Source organism: Sus scrofa, chromosome 5 (genome assembly GCF_000003025.6).
Source record: "Sus scrofa isolate TJ Tabasco breed Duroc chromosome 5, Sscrofa11.1, whole genome shotgun sequence".
Taxonomy (NCBI): Eukaryota; Metazoa; Chordata; class Mammalia; order Artiodactyla; family Suidae; genus Sus; species Sus scrofa.
This window is the reverse complement of record NC_010447.5, coordinates 6976049-6993538: the sequence shown is the minus strand read 5'-3', so window position 1 is coordinate 6993538 and position 17490 is coordinate 6976049. Positions and strand designations below refer to the sequence as shown.

Here is a 17490-nt window from a genome sequence, read left to right as displayed (position 1 = left end):
AAAGAAATGACAGAAGCTCTGAGGGGCAGAATGACGCCTTTGACAGTATCTGGACAGGCCTCCAAAGGATTCTCATTTGGGCACTTTTAAAACACACCCCGTGGAGGCAAATGCACAGCTGAAATACACTGGAAACGGTGATTCTACACCACAGCTCACAGTAACACCAGATCCTTAACCCACTGAGCGAGGCCAGGGATGGACCCTGCATCGACATGGACACTAGTCGAGTTTGTAACCCTCTGAGCGACAACAGCAGCTCCTGGAACAGCGATTCTGGAGGGGACCTAAACAAGGCATCCAAGGACATTGCTCTCTGCTCTGGTTTGAGCCAAAAGCAAAGTATAACAAGTCCAAGGGTATTTGTTGGGCTGCTGTGCGTGAGGCCCGGCCCTGGGGTCTGTGCTCCAGGGACAGGGACCAGCAGGAAACGGGGAAACAGACAGACAGGAGACCCTTTCTTCCACCGCTGCTGAGAAAGGTCATACACAGTGATGGTGAGAGAGTGAGGATGGGCCTCTGGCCAAGGCGGTCAGGGAGGACTTGGCTCAGGAGGTGAGGGTGGAAGTGAGCATGAAGGGTTGAAGAGGTGGGGGGCCCTCAGCTCAGGGTGTTCAGAATGGGGCGTCTGTGGACAGACAGCTGATGAGGCCCCGCTCAGCCCTAGTTCAGCCGAGGGGTCAGCCTGGCCACGCCAGCCCCAGGTCCTCAGGGAAGGGGAGACCCACTGCAGGCCAGGGACCCCTCGTCCCGACAGAGAGCGCCTCCTAGTGAGTTGAGAGGATCCAAAGGGTAGGCTCCAGGCCCAGGGAAGCCCAGGAGAACCTCCCCCCGCCACACCCCCACCCCGCATCCCCCTGCCTGCCTGACCATTAGCCTGGAGAGGCCTCACGGATGCCAGCGACACTATCTCATTCCAGATGAGGAGCAGGCCTCTTGCCAGGCCCCCCACACCCTCTGTCATGTGGCCTCTGCCATTCTATTCTCTGCTCCAGCCACAGGGGAGACCTTCAGTTCCTTGAACAGGCAGCACTCTTTCCTGCCTCTGGGAGTTCAACTACGCTGCTCTCTCTTTGGGACACACTCTTCCCTGCTTTTTGCAAGGCTGGCTCCTTCTCACGCCTTGGACTCAGCTTACAGGGCCCCTTCTCGGCGCGCTTCCCTCTCAGCCCTCTGTCTCCACTGGTGGACTTGGCCCTATTATTCGCCTTCGTCTCACCCTGCTTGTGCGTTGTTTTCATTTTGTGCGACGATGTATTTATTCGATGGTGTGCTCTGTATTATGCCTCTTCCTAGATGAGACGTGAGCTGCTTAAACTCCAGGCAGGTATCTGTCTCCGTCATTGCCGTCTTCCAGCCTGGACCACCTGGCACAGAGTAAGTCGTCAGTAAATATTTGTCGACGGTATGAATGAATGAATGAACAAATGATGTGGCCGGAGCTGCAGAAAAATATCTTCTCTGGCAGAAGGGCAGTAGCTGAATTTGAAAAATGACTGGGGCATAGCCAGAGAGGAGGGAAGGACAACTCGGATTTACTAGGCAACATCATCAGTGGGGCTGGAAATGAGTCCCATAGTGGAGGAGGCAGGCATCCAAGGAATGGAAGACATTTCATTTATTTTTTATTTTTTGTTTTTTTTTGTTTTTGTCTTTTTGCCTTTTCTAGGGCTGCTCCTGCGGCATATGGAGGTTCCCAGGCTAGGGGTCTAATCAGAGCTGTAGCTGCCAGCTTACGCCAGAGCCACAGCAACGCTGGATCCGAGCCGAGTCTGTGACCTACACCACAGCTCACGGCAGTGCCGGATCCCTAACCCACTGAGCAAGGCCAGGGATTGAACCCCCAACTTCATGGTTCCTAGTCGGATTCGTTAACCACTGCGCCACGACGGGAACTGCGGGAATGGAAGACATTTCAAAGGCAGCAGTGTGGTATCACAGAAAGAATAAGCGTGTAATGAAGCCAGAAGTCCTGCATTTTAATCCCAGCTCCATTACCAGCTGTTTGGTGCTGGGTACGTTTCTTAACCTCTCTGTGCTTAAGTTTCAGTGTCCGTGAAGTGGCATCAGCACCTTAGGGAGGTGAGCAGCTTAAAGCGTTATGTGGGTTCAAGGCCACATAAGCCGAGGACCGGCCCCCACTGGGGGAGCTGATAACCAACAGCAAAGCAGGAATCATCCTTTGGTCGGAATCACTAGGACAAAGGGGCTCCTTTGCTCGGACCCACCTCTTCAGCTTCTGGAAGGCAGGGGAGGCTTGGGAGATGAGGTTTTGAATTCCTCGTTTTCACAGAAATAGCCTCCCTGGCGGAGCCCCTGGTTCCAAGCTGACAATCCTTGCTACTCAGCTGCTGGTGGGTGGGTGGGTGGTGCCACGCTGCTCATTTCCTGAATGAACAGCTGTGCCCTCTCGTCTTTGTCGAGAATGATCATAACACTCCTTCAACCTCAGCCCAGCCTCCTTCATTCACAGCTTGGCTCTCTGCTGCCTGGCAGCCCTGGCACATGTTCGCCAGGCGGCGGGATGGGGGGGCCTCAGAGATGGAGGCTGGACCTGAAGGGAGGGGTCAGGCCCTTGGCCATGGTCTTGACCTTGTCCACAGAAGCCCAAGCCTCAGCCTCCTCAGACCTGGCCCTGCCTCCCGGCCTCCAGACCCCTATCCTAGCTCTCCCTCCCTCCCCACCTCCGGCCTCCCTGCCTCCTCCCTGTAGCCCTAGCTTGTGCCCTCTGGGGGGCCTTCTGACTGTCCACCATCTTCAATTCTGCAATTCTCTCTAGACGGTGGCAAAGCCGACTTTTGGCACTTGGGGCTCAGCCTAAACATCATCACCTCAATCCGGTGTTGTCACTGCAGCGGCTATTGTGGCTCCGGTTCAATCCCTGGCCCAGGAACTTCCACATGCCACAGGCACAGCCAAAAAAAATAAATAAATAAAAAGGCCGAGGGGAGTTCCTGTTGTGGCTCAGTGGTAATGAACCCGACCAGTATCCATGAGGTTGCGGGTTCGATCCCTGGTCTTGCTCAGTGGGTTAAGGATCCGGTGTTGCCGTGAGCTGTGGTGTAGGCTGGCAGCTGTAGCTCCAATTCAGTCCCTAGCCTGGGAACTTTCATAAGCCGCGGGTGCAGCCCTAAAAAGGCAGGGGAGGGGGATTCCCCCCAGATGGTGGGTGGTGGGCAGGGAGAATCGCAGGTGTCCATCCTGGCCCCAGCCCTTCTCCAGAGGAGCAGGTGGGTGACTCAGACCCCTGACCCATCACTCTGCCAGCTCTGAGCCAAGCCCCACCCTCTCTCCAGCCTGTTTCCTCACCCAGGTAAACCTCACGGAGTTACGAGAAACAGGTAAACTGATGCCTGTGTGGATACCTAGAAAATGGTTATTGTCTATGGAAGAGAAGGAAGAGGAGGATTTAAAGGGGGGATAGACAAGAAATAGCAACAATAACAACAAAACAACAAAGACAAAGACAAAAAAAAAAAAAAAAAAAAAAAGGAGTTCCGTCGTGGCGCAGTGGTTAGCGAATCCGACTAGGACCATGAGGTGCGGGTTCGTCCTGCCTTGCTCAGTGGTTAACGATCGCATGCTGTGAGCTGTGGTATAGGTTGCAGACGCGGCTCGGATCCCGCGTTGCTGTGGCTCTGGCGTAGGCGGTGGCTACAGCTCCGATCACCCTAGCCTGGAACCTCCATATGCCGGGAGCGCCAAGAAATAGCAACAATAACAACAACAACAAAGACAAAAGAAAAAAAAAAAAAATAAAAAAGGGGATAGAGTCCTCTAGGCAGGGTCTTCAGACCTGGTGGAATATAATCAGAACCCTGGGCCTCTGATGACCGCAGCTAACAGGTGTGACCCTCTCTCTTTTTTGGTGGGTTGGTTTTTGGGTTTTGGCCACACCCACAGCATTTGGAAGTTCCCCGGGCCAGGGATCAAACCTGTGCCCCAGCAGCAACCCGAGCCCCAGCACGGGATCCTTAACCAGCTGAGCCACAAGGGAACTCCTGTCTCAACTTTGAATGAAGGCGAAGCAGGTTACCTGACAGGTGGACGCGTCAATGCCACTTACCAGCTATTTTTATTAGGTATTTGCATTTGTGCTTGATCGTTTCCCTTAAAACTCCTCCCTCCTTTTTATTGTAATAAGACTTCTTTGGACAACGCCAGGCCGCGCCAGTCAGCAGTTCGACAGATAAGTGACGGCCAGACTTCCTTCTCTCCAAGCTGAGGCTGAGGAGAAGGGGCGGGAAGAGGGAAGAAGATGGGGTGTGTGGGGGGCCTCCTCCAGCCAGGTGGGGGTGGTCCACGGGAACCTCCTCAGCCCCGGAAAGGGCTTCCTTCCCCACTTTGAGAGGCTGTGGGGGACCAGACTTGGCCAAGCTCACAGCTCGGAAGCGCTGGGGCTGAGATTCTCACCCAGGGCGTCTCTGGTGTGGAAGGCGGGGCTCCCTCCAGGAGGGGCGGCTGTTCAGCCTGCAGAGTCTCCTGGGCCATGGACATGCATGTGGGTGCATGCGTGTGCGTGCATGTGTGCATGTGTGTGTGTGTGTGTGTGTGTGCACGTGAAGCAACCTGCCCTCTCAGGATCCCCTTCAGTTCAGTTCAGTTCAATAGACATAGCTCCAGGCCTGCTGTGAGCCAGACAGACAGTTCCTGTGTCTTGGCCCCCCCGGTCCATTCACAAGGATCTCAGCTGAGGGAGGGACAGGCCAGCGGAGGCCAGGGGACACTCTGAGAGTCCCTGGGACCCTGCTGTGGCCTCCAAGCCCCCCCCACACCCCCACCCCCAACACACACACTCACCCCGCCGCCCCACTTGCTCTCTGCCTGCCTGGAATGCAGGCGGTCCCCGCTCGTCCTCCCCTGCATTCCTCAGCAGCTGCTCCCACCTGGCAGGGCAAATTATACCCTGGCCTGGCAATAAAAGCCACTTTCCAGAAAAAGAAGCTTTAGGGCCCTGAGAGACGCAGCTAACTCTCGCTCCGCCCGTGCCTGACTCAGGAGGTGCTGGGGGGAGGGGGGCAGAGGAGCCGGGGCCCGCGTCCCTTTAAGCAGGGAGTACAAATGCCCATCCCCGTCCCTCCCTCCTGCTTGTCCTGACGTCAGGAGGAAGGCGTGTGTGAGTGAGGGGCCTGAGGTGCCGCATGCTCTCTCTCTGTCTCTCTCTCTCTCACTCACACACACACACACACACACACACACACAGCGCATCTCTCAGACCCATCCCCTGCTCATCAGCTCCAAGCACCAAAGAGGCAGAGGGCTGACGCGGCTGCAGGAGGCAGTGCCAGGACTTCTGCTGCCAGGGAGAGGTAAGGGCTGATGCTGGTGGCCGAGGAGGGCACAGCGGCTCTGGAAATGGGCTTTGGTGGGGGCAAAGGAGGGAGGGGCAAGGCGGGGGCACCAGGAAGGTGGGCACCTCCCCTGGGGCTGGCCCAGCCCAGTTCAGTCTACAGAGGAGAGGTAGGAGCTTGTGGGTGAGCCCGCCAGCCCTCCCGCCCTCTCCCTGGCCCCCAAGGGAAGCTGAGGTTGTGTGGTTGAGAGCGTGTGTGTGTGTGTGTGTGTGTGTGTGTGTGTGTGTGTGTCTGGGACTTGTGTCTGGCTCAAGAAGCGGAGAACAGCAGACACCTGCCAAGCCGCAGCCTCCTGTCTGGGAACCAGGGGGAGAGAAATGACTGGAGAAATAATTGTGCTCCTACCAGATGCTGAAAGGACGGAGCAGCGGGGAGCCAAATGGGTCTTTGCCCTGGAAACTGGGCTGGGGCCGGGGAGGGACTGTCTGGGGCAGGCGGGCAGTGGGACCTGGAGCAGCTGTCTCATCCTGACTCTGTTTCTTCCCCGATGTGATGGGGGTAATTGTGCCAATTGGCTTGGAGAGGTGGCTCCATGTTATTATTTTCCCCTTTGCCTGGAGCCACCCCCACAGGAGCTCTTGCCTCTCCCAAGGCCACTCCTCTCCCCTGCCTGCTGGTCTTGCTCTGACCTCCACCTTTGCCAGGGCGCAGCCCCCAGAGGGCAGGGGAGTTGGGCCGGGGGCTGCTGGGTGCCCCGCTGTGGGATGCCAGGACTCGGGACAGCCTTGGCTAGTGCCAAGTCCCTGAGTGGCCTGACCCTGGCACAGGGAGTCCAGGCGGAGAAGATAAGGGGCGATGCTGGAAGCCACAAGGGAGACAGCGGGTGCCCGCAGACTCTTCCCAGGGAGAGGGGAGGGGGTGCAGAGCAAGAACAATAATAAATACAGAGTGTGAACCGCTGCATCCGCTGGGGCTGGGGGAGGGGAGGAGGACGTGCGCCCGGGTGGGGGGTGGGCAACCTCTCTGAGAGCTTGGCACTGTGCCTGTCTGGACGTGCTCCAGGGGAGGCCTCTCCCTGGGAAGGGGCTGTCTCCAGCCCCCTGGGAGATGGGGAGCCAGTTCCCCAAAGCTGACTCCATCCCAGAGGCCTCTGGGTCCTCCAAATTCTGGATGTTTCCTTCTCCCATCCTCCCCTCCTATTCTCTGAAGTCTTTTCCAAAAAACATCTATCTCCCATATCTCCCCACCCCTCTGGATCTGTCTGACCCTCCTCTAAAAAATCCACAAACAGACAAGGCAGGTGTAAGCAGGAAGCAGCTCAGAGCCCTGGGAGAGGCCGGAGGACCGTCTTGGCCACAGTTTCTCCCAGCTCTGCAGAAATGGGCACTGTTCACGGAGTCCACTGGCTCTGGAGGGGGCTCCCTAGGGGGCACCGGGGTGGGTCCCCACATAGCTGGCTGGTAGGGAGGGGACACTTGCAAGCTGGTCTGGAGGCAAGTCCCTGACAGTGGCACCAGCAGAGGGCGCTCAGGGCTTGGCTGAGCTGGTCACGTCCACGGGGCACTACTGGCATGGCCAGGCCCCAGCACCTGGTGGGAAGAGGGCTTGGGGCCATTCAGACCTTTGTCCATGCAGAGTATTAAAATGGGAGGCAAACAGCAGTGGGGTCTCTGCCCCTGCCCCAAAGGGCAGTGGAATGGCATGAGTGCCATGAGTGGCATGCTGGGAAGCTCAGGGGCTTTGGGGTCACGCTGCTTTAAGTCCAAGCTCAGCTACTCTAAATGTGACTTTGACTCGTCCATTCCTCTTTCTAGGGAGACTCAGAGTGGGTAAGCGCTTTGCCCAGGGTCACAGCCAGCAGAGCTGGGGTGTGAGCATGGCTCTGGCGGTGCCCATCCTGGCATCCCCACTCCCGTAATGCCCAAAGGCCTTAATCATAGCAGCCCCACCAGGAGAGCTGGGCACATGACAAAGAGAAGAGTTAAAGCATCTCAATTAAGCTCAAGTACTGGCTGGAGCAGGCCCCCCATGCGTACACACACACACACACACACACACACACACACACAGTGGGAGGGGGAAAGAATCAGGTTTAATTAGGTCACCTCCAGCTGCTAGAGCAACTTTGGCACTGATGTATTTTAAGGAGCGTCTGGGAGGCTCGGGGAGAGGGAGGGGCCGGGGACGTGCCAGCTTCTGTCTGGTGGTCCCGAGGCTGTTCCCCAACCTCCTTGAGCCCATCATGGACAAGACCCCAAAGTTCAGAAAGCCCTTCCACCATCATCCTGTGGTCCCTGTCCTTCCCCCTTCTAAGCCACCGTACCCCTTCCTCTGCCTCTCGGCTCCCCCACAGTGGGGCCTTGGGCTGGGATGTTTTTATTGTGGGAGTTGTTGTCAAGTTTGCCATAGTTGGCAAGTGACTCACCCAAGGTCATGGTCTGAGTCAGCACAAAGCCAGAAATAGCGCCCCAAGCCCTCCTCTTCCTTCTCCAGGGGGAGGCAGGAGCTTTCTGGGCCTGCTGGTCCTCCTCCCACCTCTGCCCGAGGCCTTTCTGCACCGCCCCCCAAGACATCCCCAGGGCGCAGAGAAGCTGCCCCTGACTGGCCTCGTGACCCCAGCAAGACCCTTCGCCTCTCTGGGCCTCAGTTTGCTTTTCAGGAGCATGACGTTACACATGGTCACGACCATGCCCTGTTGTTGTGAGCAACCAAGGTGGAAGTGGGGCAAAGGCCTTGGCACGTGGTTAATAATCAATAGATGGTGGCCGTGATCTTGTCGCCTCAGGCCTGACCATTCCGTGCTCTGCTCATCCGTCTGGAGACAGCCAGAGTGACCCTCATGAGTCATCTGAACCAGTGATGATTCCTGTGGCTGAGGAGAAAAATGAGGCCCAGAGAGGGACAGGTGCTTGCCCCAGTCACACAGCACCGGGTGGTGGAAACTGTTTGCTTTCTCTGACCTGCCCGGAAGGTGAGGGATTTGCACGGGCACCAGAGGACTCGGATGCCCGTCTTCTGCCCAGTTCTTTTCTGGGGAGCTGATAAGTGGCGGGGTCCCAACACCAGGCCCCCTGCTGATGGGGCTGAATCACCATTCACAGCCCTGGGACTCTGTATCACGACCTTGCCTAGGGTTCTCTCCGAACAGCCCTGATGTTTTGTTTTCAGCTGCCTTGTCCTTTTGTCTGTGGAATTGCCGGGGTCTGGTCTTCATGTAGGGAAATGAAGATGAACTTGGCTGGGAAGGTCAGAACCAAAACACTCCCAGTTAGACCACTGACAGAGCTCCCTGGCTGCTCCCATGACCTGGACAGGGTGCTAGATTCACCCTATTTTTTTTTTTTTTTTTTTTTTGTCTTTTTGCCTTTTCTAGGGCCACTCCCGTGGCATACGGAGGTTCCCAGGCTAGGGGTCTAATAGGAGCTGTAGCCACAGCCACAGCAACACGGGATCCGAGCCACATCTTTGACCTACACCACAGCTCATGGCAACGCCGGATCCTTAACCCACTGAGCGAGGCCAGGGATCGAACCTGAAACCTCATGGTTCCTAGTCAGATTCGTTAACCATGGGCCACAACAGGAACTCCTAGATTCACCCTATTTGACTGGGGGAAACTGAGGCTCAAAAAGAGAGGGTCACTCAGCTAGGACACTGTAGAGCCAGGACTCAAACCTGGGCCATCTGTGTCCTGAGCTGTCCTCTTATCCTCCAACTACTAGTTTTGAAGGACTTTATTCCAGGCCAGCGAGGCCCCCAGACAGGCACGTGGGATCCCTTGGGGGCTGGGCTTTAGCTCTGTTTGCGCTGAAACAAATGTTCTACAAACACTTCTATTTCTCTGCTCTTGGAATTTATTTCCCCTTTACTTTCTCAAGAAAAATTATTTTGGGAAAACTTTAGCCTCACCGTGGCTGAACACAGAACAGGATTTATCCTCACAAGAAAAGCACTGTTTGCTGCAGGCAAATCTCACCTCTGTCACTGCTCGGCTCTGTGACCTTGAGCAAGTCACTTAACCTCTCTGAGCTTCAGCTTCCTCATTTGTAAAATGGAAACGACTGTAATTTCAACCTTTCAGGGCAACTGGGAAATAAAAATGGAAGATAATTTCCATGAAGACTTTTTGTAAAGACCGTGTATGGGATTCAGGCGACAAAAGCTGTCTGCTCTTGCCCGCTTCTGCAGCAATGTTCTGGAGCTAGGGTTGGACCTGGATCCCCTGTTCCCTCTCCCTGGTCTCCCAGGCTGCCCTGCACTGCGCAGCTCCCTCAAGTCCAAGGTTCTGGCAGGGACCAGAGAGGGGGATACTCTTTCCAAGGTCACACAGCAAGTCAGCAGCAATGCAAGGCCTGACCCTAGGACTCCAGACTTCCCACTCCAGGGCTCCAGAGTCAGATTGCCCTGGTTCAAGTCCTGGCTCAGACGTGAATTGCTGTGTGGCCTTGAGCCAGTGACAGCCTCCCTGAACCTCAGTTTCCACATCTGCACAATGGGGTCATAATAGCACCGGCCTTAAAGGGCTGTTGCAGGAATTAAATGAGCAGAGAAGCTGTGAGGGGCAGGGCGGGGACCTAGTGGGAAGGTGAGTCCTGGGGGAAACAGGGAAGATGAGAGTAAAGTGTGCATTTGCCCCTCGGGCCTCTCCTCCTGCCCACTCCCTCGTCCCCCCAGGCCCAACTCAGCAGTCCTGCCCCCTTCACCCGGCACCTGCTCAGCACTGGCCGTTCCACCCTCCTTCATCCTCCTTCATCCTCACTGGAGCCGTGGAGGAGGGGTTCCTGTAATCCCCATCTTCAGAAGAGGAGTGAGAGCGGGAGATCCCGGAGCAGCACTCGTGGCACCGCGAGGGCCACTACCTCTGCCCCTCCAGCCCCAGTTCCTGCCTGAAAGCCAGCTCCCCGCCTCCTCCCCCAGGGTGGCAGGTGGTGGCCGGGAGCTGGAGCCTACGGCTGTTATTTGTCCCCTCCCCTCTGCTGCCTGGCCCACTTGGGGAGGGGACAGAAGGGGTCTGCCCTCAACCCTGGTACTCAGGGCCGCTTTCCCCTTCCCCGCCGCCCGCTTTGCAAGGCCTGGGAGCCAAGCTCAGGCCTGGAGGTCTGGCTGGCCAGAGCGAGGCCCAGCTCCGCTGCATCTCCTTGGTAACCACCGTGGCCGCTGCCCCTCCCCCTCCCCGCGACCTCCCAGCACCAGCTGTCACCGCCAAGCACAATACCAGGCCTGGGAAAACTGCAGTGGGCAGGCGGGACCGCCCTGCTCCCTGGGGAAAGGAGGCGGAGCTTCCATCCTCACCCCCTGCCACCCTGGCCCAGGTTGGGTAGGGGGCACCCAGGAGGGAGCTGCAGGGCCCGCGTCTCCTGCTTTCCTGGCTCTGTCATCTTGGGGAGTTTTGCTGCCTGTCTTCCTTTTCAGTAACAGCTTTCCTGGGATATTCCCACACCATGTCATGCACCTGCTCAAGATGGACAAGTCAGTGATTTTTTAGTCTATTCAGAGTCGTGCCACATCACTGCCGTCAATTTTAGGACATGTTCATTACCCGCAAAAGAAACCCTGTACCCATGAGCAGTCACTCTTCATTTTCTTTCTCCCTCCCCAGCCCCTGGAACTATTCATTTCCTTTCGGTCTCTATGGGTTTGCCTGTTCTGGACATTTCACACACGTGGAACCATGCTGTACGTGGTCTTTTGTGGCTGGCCTCTGCTGCTTAGCATCATGATTTCAAGGTCCAGCTGAATTGCAGCATGTGTCAGTACTTCACTCCTTTTTATGGCTGAATGATATTCTATTTTGTGGTTCAGCATATTTTGTTCTTCCATTTGTCAGTTGATGGATCTTGGAGTTGTTTCCACTTTGGAGCTATTATTTGTGTGGCGGTGGACATTCCGGGGCAAGTTCTAAGCTTCGAGTTTTCTTTTCTAAACTGGGAGTAGGGGAGTTCCCTTGTGGCCTAGCAGTTAAGGGTCCAGGGTTGTCACTGCTCTGGCTGGCCTTTGATCCCTGGCCTGAAAACTTCCTCATGCCATGGGTGTGGCCAAAAACAAAACAAAAAAAAAGGGGGTAGGGAGTTCCCTGGTGGTCTAATGGTTAGGATCCAGTGCTTACACTGCTAGGGCCTGGGTTCAGTCCCAGGTCTGGGAACTGAGATTCCACATCAAGCCACTGTACGGCACAGCCAAAAAATAAAATAAAATGGGGATAAAAACGCCAAACCTGGCCCTTCCCCGCCTTCTCAAGTGGCCCAGAGAGAAAAACTTCACATCTGCAGAAGGGACCACCAGGAGGGGCCATTCTCACCCCTCAGAGCCCTCCCCCTGGAGGGGATGTGCTGGGGGCCTGCTGGGGAGGAGGGAGCCTGCATCTCCATCCCCAGAGGGGGCAGAGCCAGCTCATCACCTTGACCCAGAAAAGTCCCACTTGCTGGGATCTCAAACAGTAACAGCAGTCCTGCTCCAGGGATGGGGTTGAACGGGGTCCACGCAGGGCTCAGGAGTCCTAAGGAGTCTTACATTCTTCCCTGGAAACTGTAGGCTTGAGGGAGGGGAGTGGAAGCCAGAAATAGACTCAGCTCAGCGATTCACCTCTGGCCCCAGGGCCTTTGGGTGAGGGGGTCAGGGAGGGAAGGAGTGGGGGGTGAGGAAGTGGCGAGCCCATCAACCCCCCTCCTATTTGACCGTGGACAACCGGAGCTTCTTTACGTCCCCTCTTAGCCAGGCCTCGCCAGAGCCTGGGAGCAAGTGAGGCAGGGCTTATCAGCTCCGTCACACAGATGAGGAAGCAGAGGTCAGTGGGAGTCAGCAGCTACCACGCAGCCGCCTGCCCCAGGCTCAGACAACAGCTGAGTGTCTTTTCACATCCAAGACTTCCCAACCCCGGGGAGGGGGGTGTTGAGAGCACAGGTGGGGGGAACTACATTCTCCTCCTCTGCAGAGGAAAACACAGGATGAATTTTTCCAAGCACTGAGCTCTTGGCTCCAGAATTCCTATTGATTAGCATTGACAATAGCAACTTATTGGGTCGCTCCAAGGTGCCAGGTGCTGTCACACACACAAAATCATTGAACACTCAGCAGCACTGCGTGGTAAGTATCCTCAACCTCGTTTTAGAGAGGAGGAAATGGGGGCTGAGGAAAAATCGCCAACGTTCCCAAGAGCTTACCGTGCCGGGTCCTGTTCTAAGCCTTCAGAAAGGCATTCAATCCTCACAGCAACCTCTCCGTGAAATAAGACCAACACTGTCCCCATGTTACAGAGTAGGAAACTGAGTCAAAAGCTATGAGTGTTGACCAAGGCTGCAAACCCGGATTCAAACCCAGGCCACTGGGGTCCGGAGACCTCACTGCCACCTGCCATAGTGGTTGGAAGAGTTGAGTGGCTTGCTTGAGGTCACCACATTACAGGCCACAAGGCTGAGACACGAACCCAGGTCGGCGGATTTGAAAGTGCTAGCAGTTGTGCCAAACTGTGTTCCAAATCATTGGCTGCTTTGCCCATCCTCCTCCTGGCCCCCAAGTTAACCAAGTGAACTTTAAGCTGGAAGGAGTCTGCGGTGAGAATCGGTGAGCCTGGACCACCGTAACCAAATACCACAGTTACGTGGGGACTTAAGCGAGACGTACTTCTTACCGTTCTGGAGACTCGAAGCCCAAGTTCCGTGCGCCTGCACGGTCTGGTTGTGGCGAGAGCTCTCTTCCTAACTCGTAGACAGCCCCCCTTTTGGCTGGGTCCTCACGGGGCAGGGAGAGAGGAGCCAGGCTCTCCAGGTGCTTCTCCTTCTAAGGATGCTAATCCCATCACGCAGGCCCCGCCCTCCGAACCACATCTGAACCTAGTTACCTCTCAGAGGCCCCATCTCCAAATACTGTCACATTGGGGGTTAGGGTCCAACATGTGAATTTTCGGGCACACAGTTCAGCCTGCAGCAAGGCCACGTGACTATTCTGCCTTTCTGGTGAGGACACAGAGTCAGGAGCGGCTGCCAGTGGCCGGAACTCCCCCTGTAAGGAGCAGCAGGCAGGCCCAGCCCTCCAGACTTGCGTCCAGAAGTGGCCCACCCTGGACCACACTCACCTGTACCTCTCTCTCTGCCCCTTCCAGACGGAGCCTGTGGCTGGTGAGGCTGCCGAGCAGGGCCAGGCCGGGCCCTGCCCGCAAGGACGCCCAAGCCCTTCGCCGGCCCCTGCGCCCGGGAGCCCACCAGGCTCTCCGGCCGGCCCCACCATGACTTCGGAGCCCACGCCGCCCCCGGTCGTGCCCCCACTCCACTCTCCCAAGTCCCCTGTCTGGCCCACCTTCCCCTTCCACCGGGAGGGCAGCAGGGTCTGGGAGCGAGGCGGTGTCTCATCTCGCGACCTGCCCAGTCCCCTGCCCACCAAACGGACCAGGACATACTCAGCGTGAGTACCTGCCCCTCGCCCAGCCTCCAGTGACCTCTCCCCAGGTCGGGGCCCAGCCCCATCCTCCTCCACCCAAGGACAGGGGAGCTGTGTATGGACCTTCCAGTGACTGCTAGCATTCACTCACTCCACCAAGATTTACTGAGTCCTGCCTGAGGGACCCGGTGATGAATCAGACAGTCTCAGCCCATAGGCTGCTTACGGTCCAGAGGGAATTTGCCCACTAGTCACCACACTGGGCAGGGTTCGGGGGGAGGACCCAGTGTCGGGCATCAGGGAAGACGTCCTCGCTGGGTCTGGAAGGTGTGTCAGGTGGAGAAGGAAGCTGGGTGCTTTGGGTGGGTGAGTTGGACAGGCTCACGGGGACCAGCCCTGGGCCAGTGGGGTAGGTCACCAGGTGGGGTCAAACTGGGGAGGGGGTTTGTGGGAGCCACAGGGAGAGACGACTTGGCTTGGCCAAAGGAGGAGTTTTTGATGGCAAGTGCTGACCAACCCAAGGCCAAGCACAGAGGCTCAACAAATGAGGAATGAATGGATGAATGAAAAATAAGGGAAGGGAGTTCCCGTCATGGCTCAGCGGAAACAAACCCGATTAGTATCCATGAGGATACTAGGATCCATAAGGATGCAGGTTTGAGCCCTGGCCTCGCTCAGTGGGTTAAGGATCCAGCGTCACCATGAGCTGTGGCGTGGGTCGCAGGTGTGGCTCAGATCCTATGTTGCTGTGGCTGTGGTGTAGGCCAGCAGCTGTAGCTCCAATTCGACCCCTAGCCCGGGAACCTCCAACGCTGCGGGAGCGGCTCTAAAAAGCAAAAAAAGAAAAAGAAAAAAAGAAAAAAGCCGTGAACAGGATGGGTACTGCTGCTTCAGGAGATAGTGAGTTCCCCGTCCTGGGAGGTATTAAAGCCTAGGCTGCACATTCTTCACCCTGAACTCTCACAGCAGAAATCCATGTAAGCCAGAACCACCTCAGGAGGGGAGGGATGGAGAGAGAGGCACTGGCTGGGAGTCAGGAGATCGTTTTGCCAGGCACCCCGGGACAGCCAGTTCCCCTCTCTGGGCCTCCGTCTCCTTACTGCCCAAAGGGATGATGAGAGGACTGAACTAGTCTAACTATGGGTGGTCTCTGGCCCAGGGAGCATTTTCCATAACCCGGAGGAAGGCTCCGCAGGCAGGGCCCAGGAGGGCGGTGGGAGTGGGGTCCCCAGGCCGCGGCTCCAAGCCCCCTCCCGTATCTTCAGGACAGCCCGAGCCTCGGCTGGCCCCGTGTTCAAGGGCGTCTGTAAGCAGTTCTCACGCTCACAGGGCCATGGCTTCATCACGCCCGAGAACGGGTCGGAGGACATCTTCGTGCACGTTTCTGAGTGAGTCCCCCCGCTCCCTCTCCGGGCCGGCCCCTGCTGGCACTCTGGCATTGCCTCAAGCACGCCCCCCAGACCTCTCCCCCCACCGCTGCAGCCTGTGCTCCTGGCATCTTCCTCCTCTCACAGGGCCTCCGGGTGCTGCGGTGGGGGAGGGCTGGGGCCAGGTGGAGAGGGGACACTCGGGCCCTAGAAGCCCTGGGAACCGCAGCCTGAGTCCTGGGGTCCTGTTCCAGCATCACGGGGCTGGGCCTTTGGGCCCGGGGGGGGGGCAGGCTAGGAGGTGGGAGGAGGGGTCTCGGCCCGGGCCCCAGCCCCAGGGCTAGGCCTGACCCGTGAAGTCTGAGCTCTAAGCCCCGGGACCGCCTTCTCTTGCTCGCTTTATAGCATAGAGGGGGCTGCATGTGATTCCCATTGTGTGGATTAGAGAACCGAGGCTCTGAGAAGGGAAGCTGGCTCAGGCTCCCTGGCCTGACTCGGTGCAGGGCTGGGCAGCCCCGGGCCAGACCACAGCCCAGGGCTGACACCGCTCTCCCATCCTCCTCCATCCGCCAGCATCGAGGGGGAGTACGTGCCAGTGGAAGGCGATGAGGTGACCTACAAGATGTGCCCCATCCCGCCCAAGAACCAGAAGTTCCAAGCCGTGGAGGTGGTGCTCACCCAGCTGGCCCCACACACTCCCCACGAGACGTGGTCCGGCCAGGTCGTGGGCTCCTAGGCCGGGTGGCTCACGGGGCGGCCGGTGCGGGTGGGGGTCGGGGGAGCCACACAGGGTAGCCAGGCAGCGGCCAGCGCCATGCCCCACCGCCCTGGCTGACCAGTCCCCGGGCGGCCTCGGTGTCTGTCTGTCCATCTGTGCTTGTGGACATGTGTGCCTCCCCCCGCACCCTGTGACTGTCGTGTGAGCTGGACCGAGGGGGAGGCCACCAGACCTGCCTTCTCTGCTTATCCACTGTCTCCCCTCCCCTGTCCCCCCCCAACGCCTGTCCACGTGTCCACGGAGCCTGAGGGGCTGTGCCAGGCCAGGGGCTGGGATTGCCCAGACAAGCCGCTCCCGCTGCCCCTGCCCCAGGCCTGGCTCGGGGGCCAGACTCTGCTTGTGCTACTCACACCTCCACCCCGGGCTGGGGTCTCCTGCGACCTGGATCCTTCCCCTCAGAAGCCAAGCCAGTGAGTGCTTTGGGGGAGCCCCCCAGCCTCTTTCGGGGCCCCCTGGCCCCGCTGCCAAGGCCCAGCCTTCCTTCCTGCTCTTCCTCAGCAGCGCCCTGGAGGTGCAGGAGGGAAGGGCCTGAGAGCAGAAGGCAGCTGGGGGGCTCCTGTTTGGCAGGCCGGCCCCTCCTCAGCCTGGCAATGGCTCTGTGACCCCCAAACTGATGCTGTGTCCACTACCCTGGGCTGAGCTGGGCCTTGCTGCCTCCATTCTCCCAAGGAGGCCAGGCTCTGTGGGATGGGGGGGGCCGTCTCCCCCAGCTTGGCTGGAGCCCTCCCCTTTGCCCTGACTCACAGCCTCCACTGACGTTCTGCCTGTGCCCAGCCATGACGGCTGAGGACCAGCGATGGGTGGACACACATCCCCCCGGGCAGGGGCCCCCAGCCTGGGAGACCAGGTCCCTCTTCCCAAAGCCACAGGACAGAGGCTCCTGCTGGCCCCTAATGGGCCAGTGGCTGAGGTGTGGTCCCTGTCTTGTCCATCCCTTAAGCTGCGTGGTGTCCTCCCTTTGGGCCAGGATGTGACGCGTGCATTCACTCTTGGCCAGAGGGCTGGCCTGGCCTGGCCTGGGGGGCCAGGAGGGGGGGCCCTGCCTCCATGCCTCACCTTCCATCCTGATGGGGGAGAAATGAGCCTCAAGGGAGGTCCTGCCAGGGAGTGACCCTTATGAGACCCAGTCTGAGGAAAACAGGGGTGCAAAGGCACCAGATGGGGAGGTCAGTGACCGTCCGGGAGGATCCCCGGCCCTGTGGGTGCCCCAGAGGCCCAGGGTGGGGAGCAGCTGAGGTATGTAACCCCACCCCTGTCCCCACCAGAGGCAGGAAGGCCAGAGCTGCTTAGCTGGGCTGGCCAGCCCCTAACACTCAGAATGGCCCAGCCTGTCTGCCACCCCACTTAGAGCCAGGCTACTCCAGCAAGGCCCGAGGCCTCTCCCCTGAGGAACAAGGCCCCCTGGCTTCCTTGGTGGAAGGTTTATCAGTGCAGGTTAATTCCAGGTGCCTCCTCCTTTGAGGCACCAACCAGGAAGCAGGCTTTCGTAACATCAGCCCCCAGGGCCACCCCACGCATGGCCCCATAGTGTCAGACCTCCTGGGACCCCCGGCCACCTGGACTCCCCCATCCTTCCTAACACTGGCAATAAACCCTCAACTGTGACTCAGCCTGGCCCAGAGCTGCCTGTCTGTCTGGGTCCCAGGGGAAGGGCCGGGAGCAGACACCTCATATGGCTGGC

General features: G+C 58.1%; 1 protein-coding gene and 1 long non-coding RNA gene across 4 annotated transcripts; one reads left to right on the top strand and one right to left on the bottom strand.

Moving 5' to 3' along the window:
- On the bottom strand, window positions 449–9769 carry LOC110260630. Its single transcript, XR_002343882.1, has 3 exons — window positions 9268–9769; window positions 1220–1367; window positions 449–767 (listed from the first exon to the last, which is right to left on the bottom strand). It is a non-coding gene; the product is annotated as an uncharacterized LOC110260630 (long non-coding RNA).
- On the top strand, window positions 4935–17418 carry CSDC2 (cold shock domain containing C2). 3 transcript variants are annotated; one of them, XM_021090925.1, is made up of 4 exons: window positions 4935–5309; window positions 13390–13688; window positions 14930–15052; window positions 15605–17418. In XM_021090925.1, exons 2-4 carry the CDS (start codon window positions 13513–13515, stop codon window positions 15765–15767), a joined length of 462 nt encoding a protein of 153 aa, XP_020946584.1. In that variant the 5' UTR covers window positions 4935–5309; window positions 13390–13512; the 3' UTR covers window positions 15768–17418.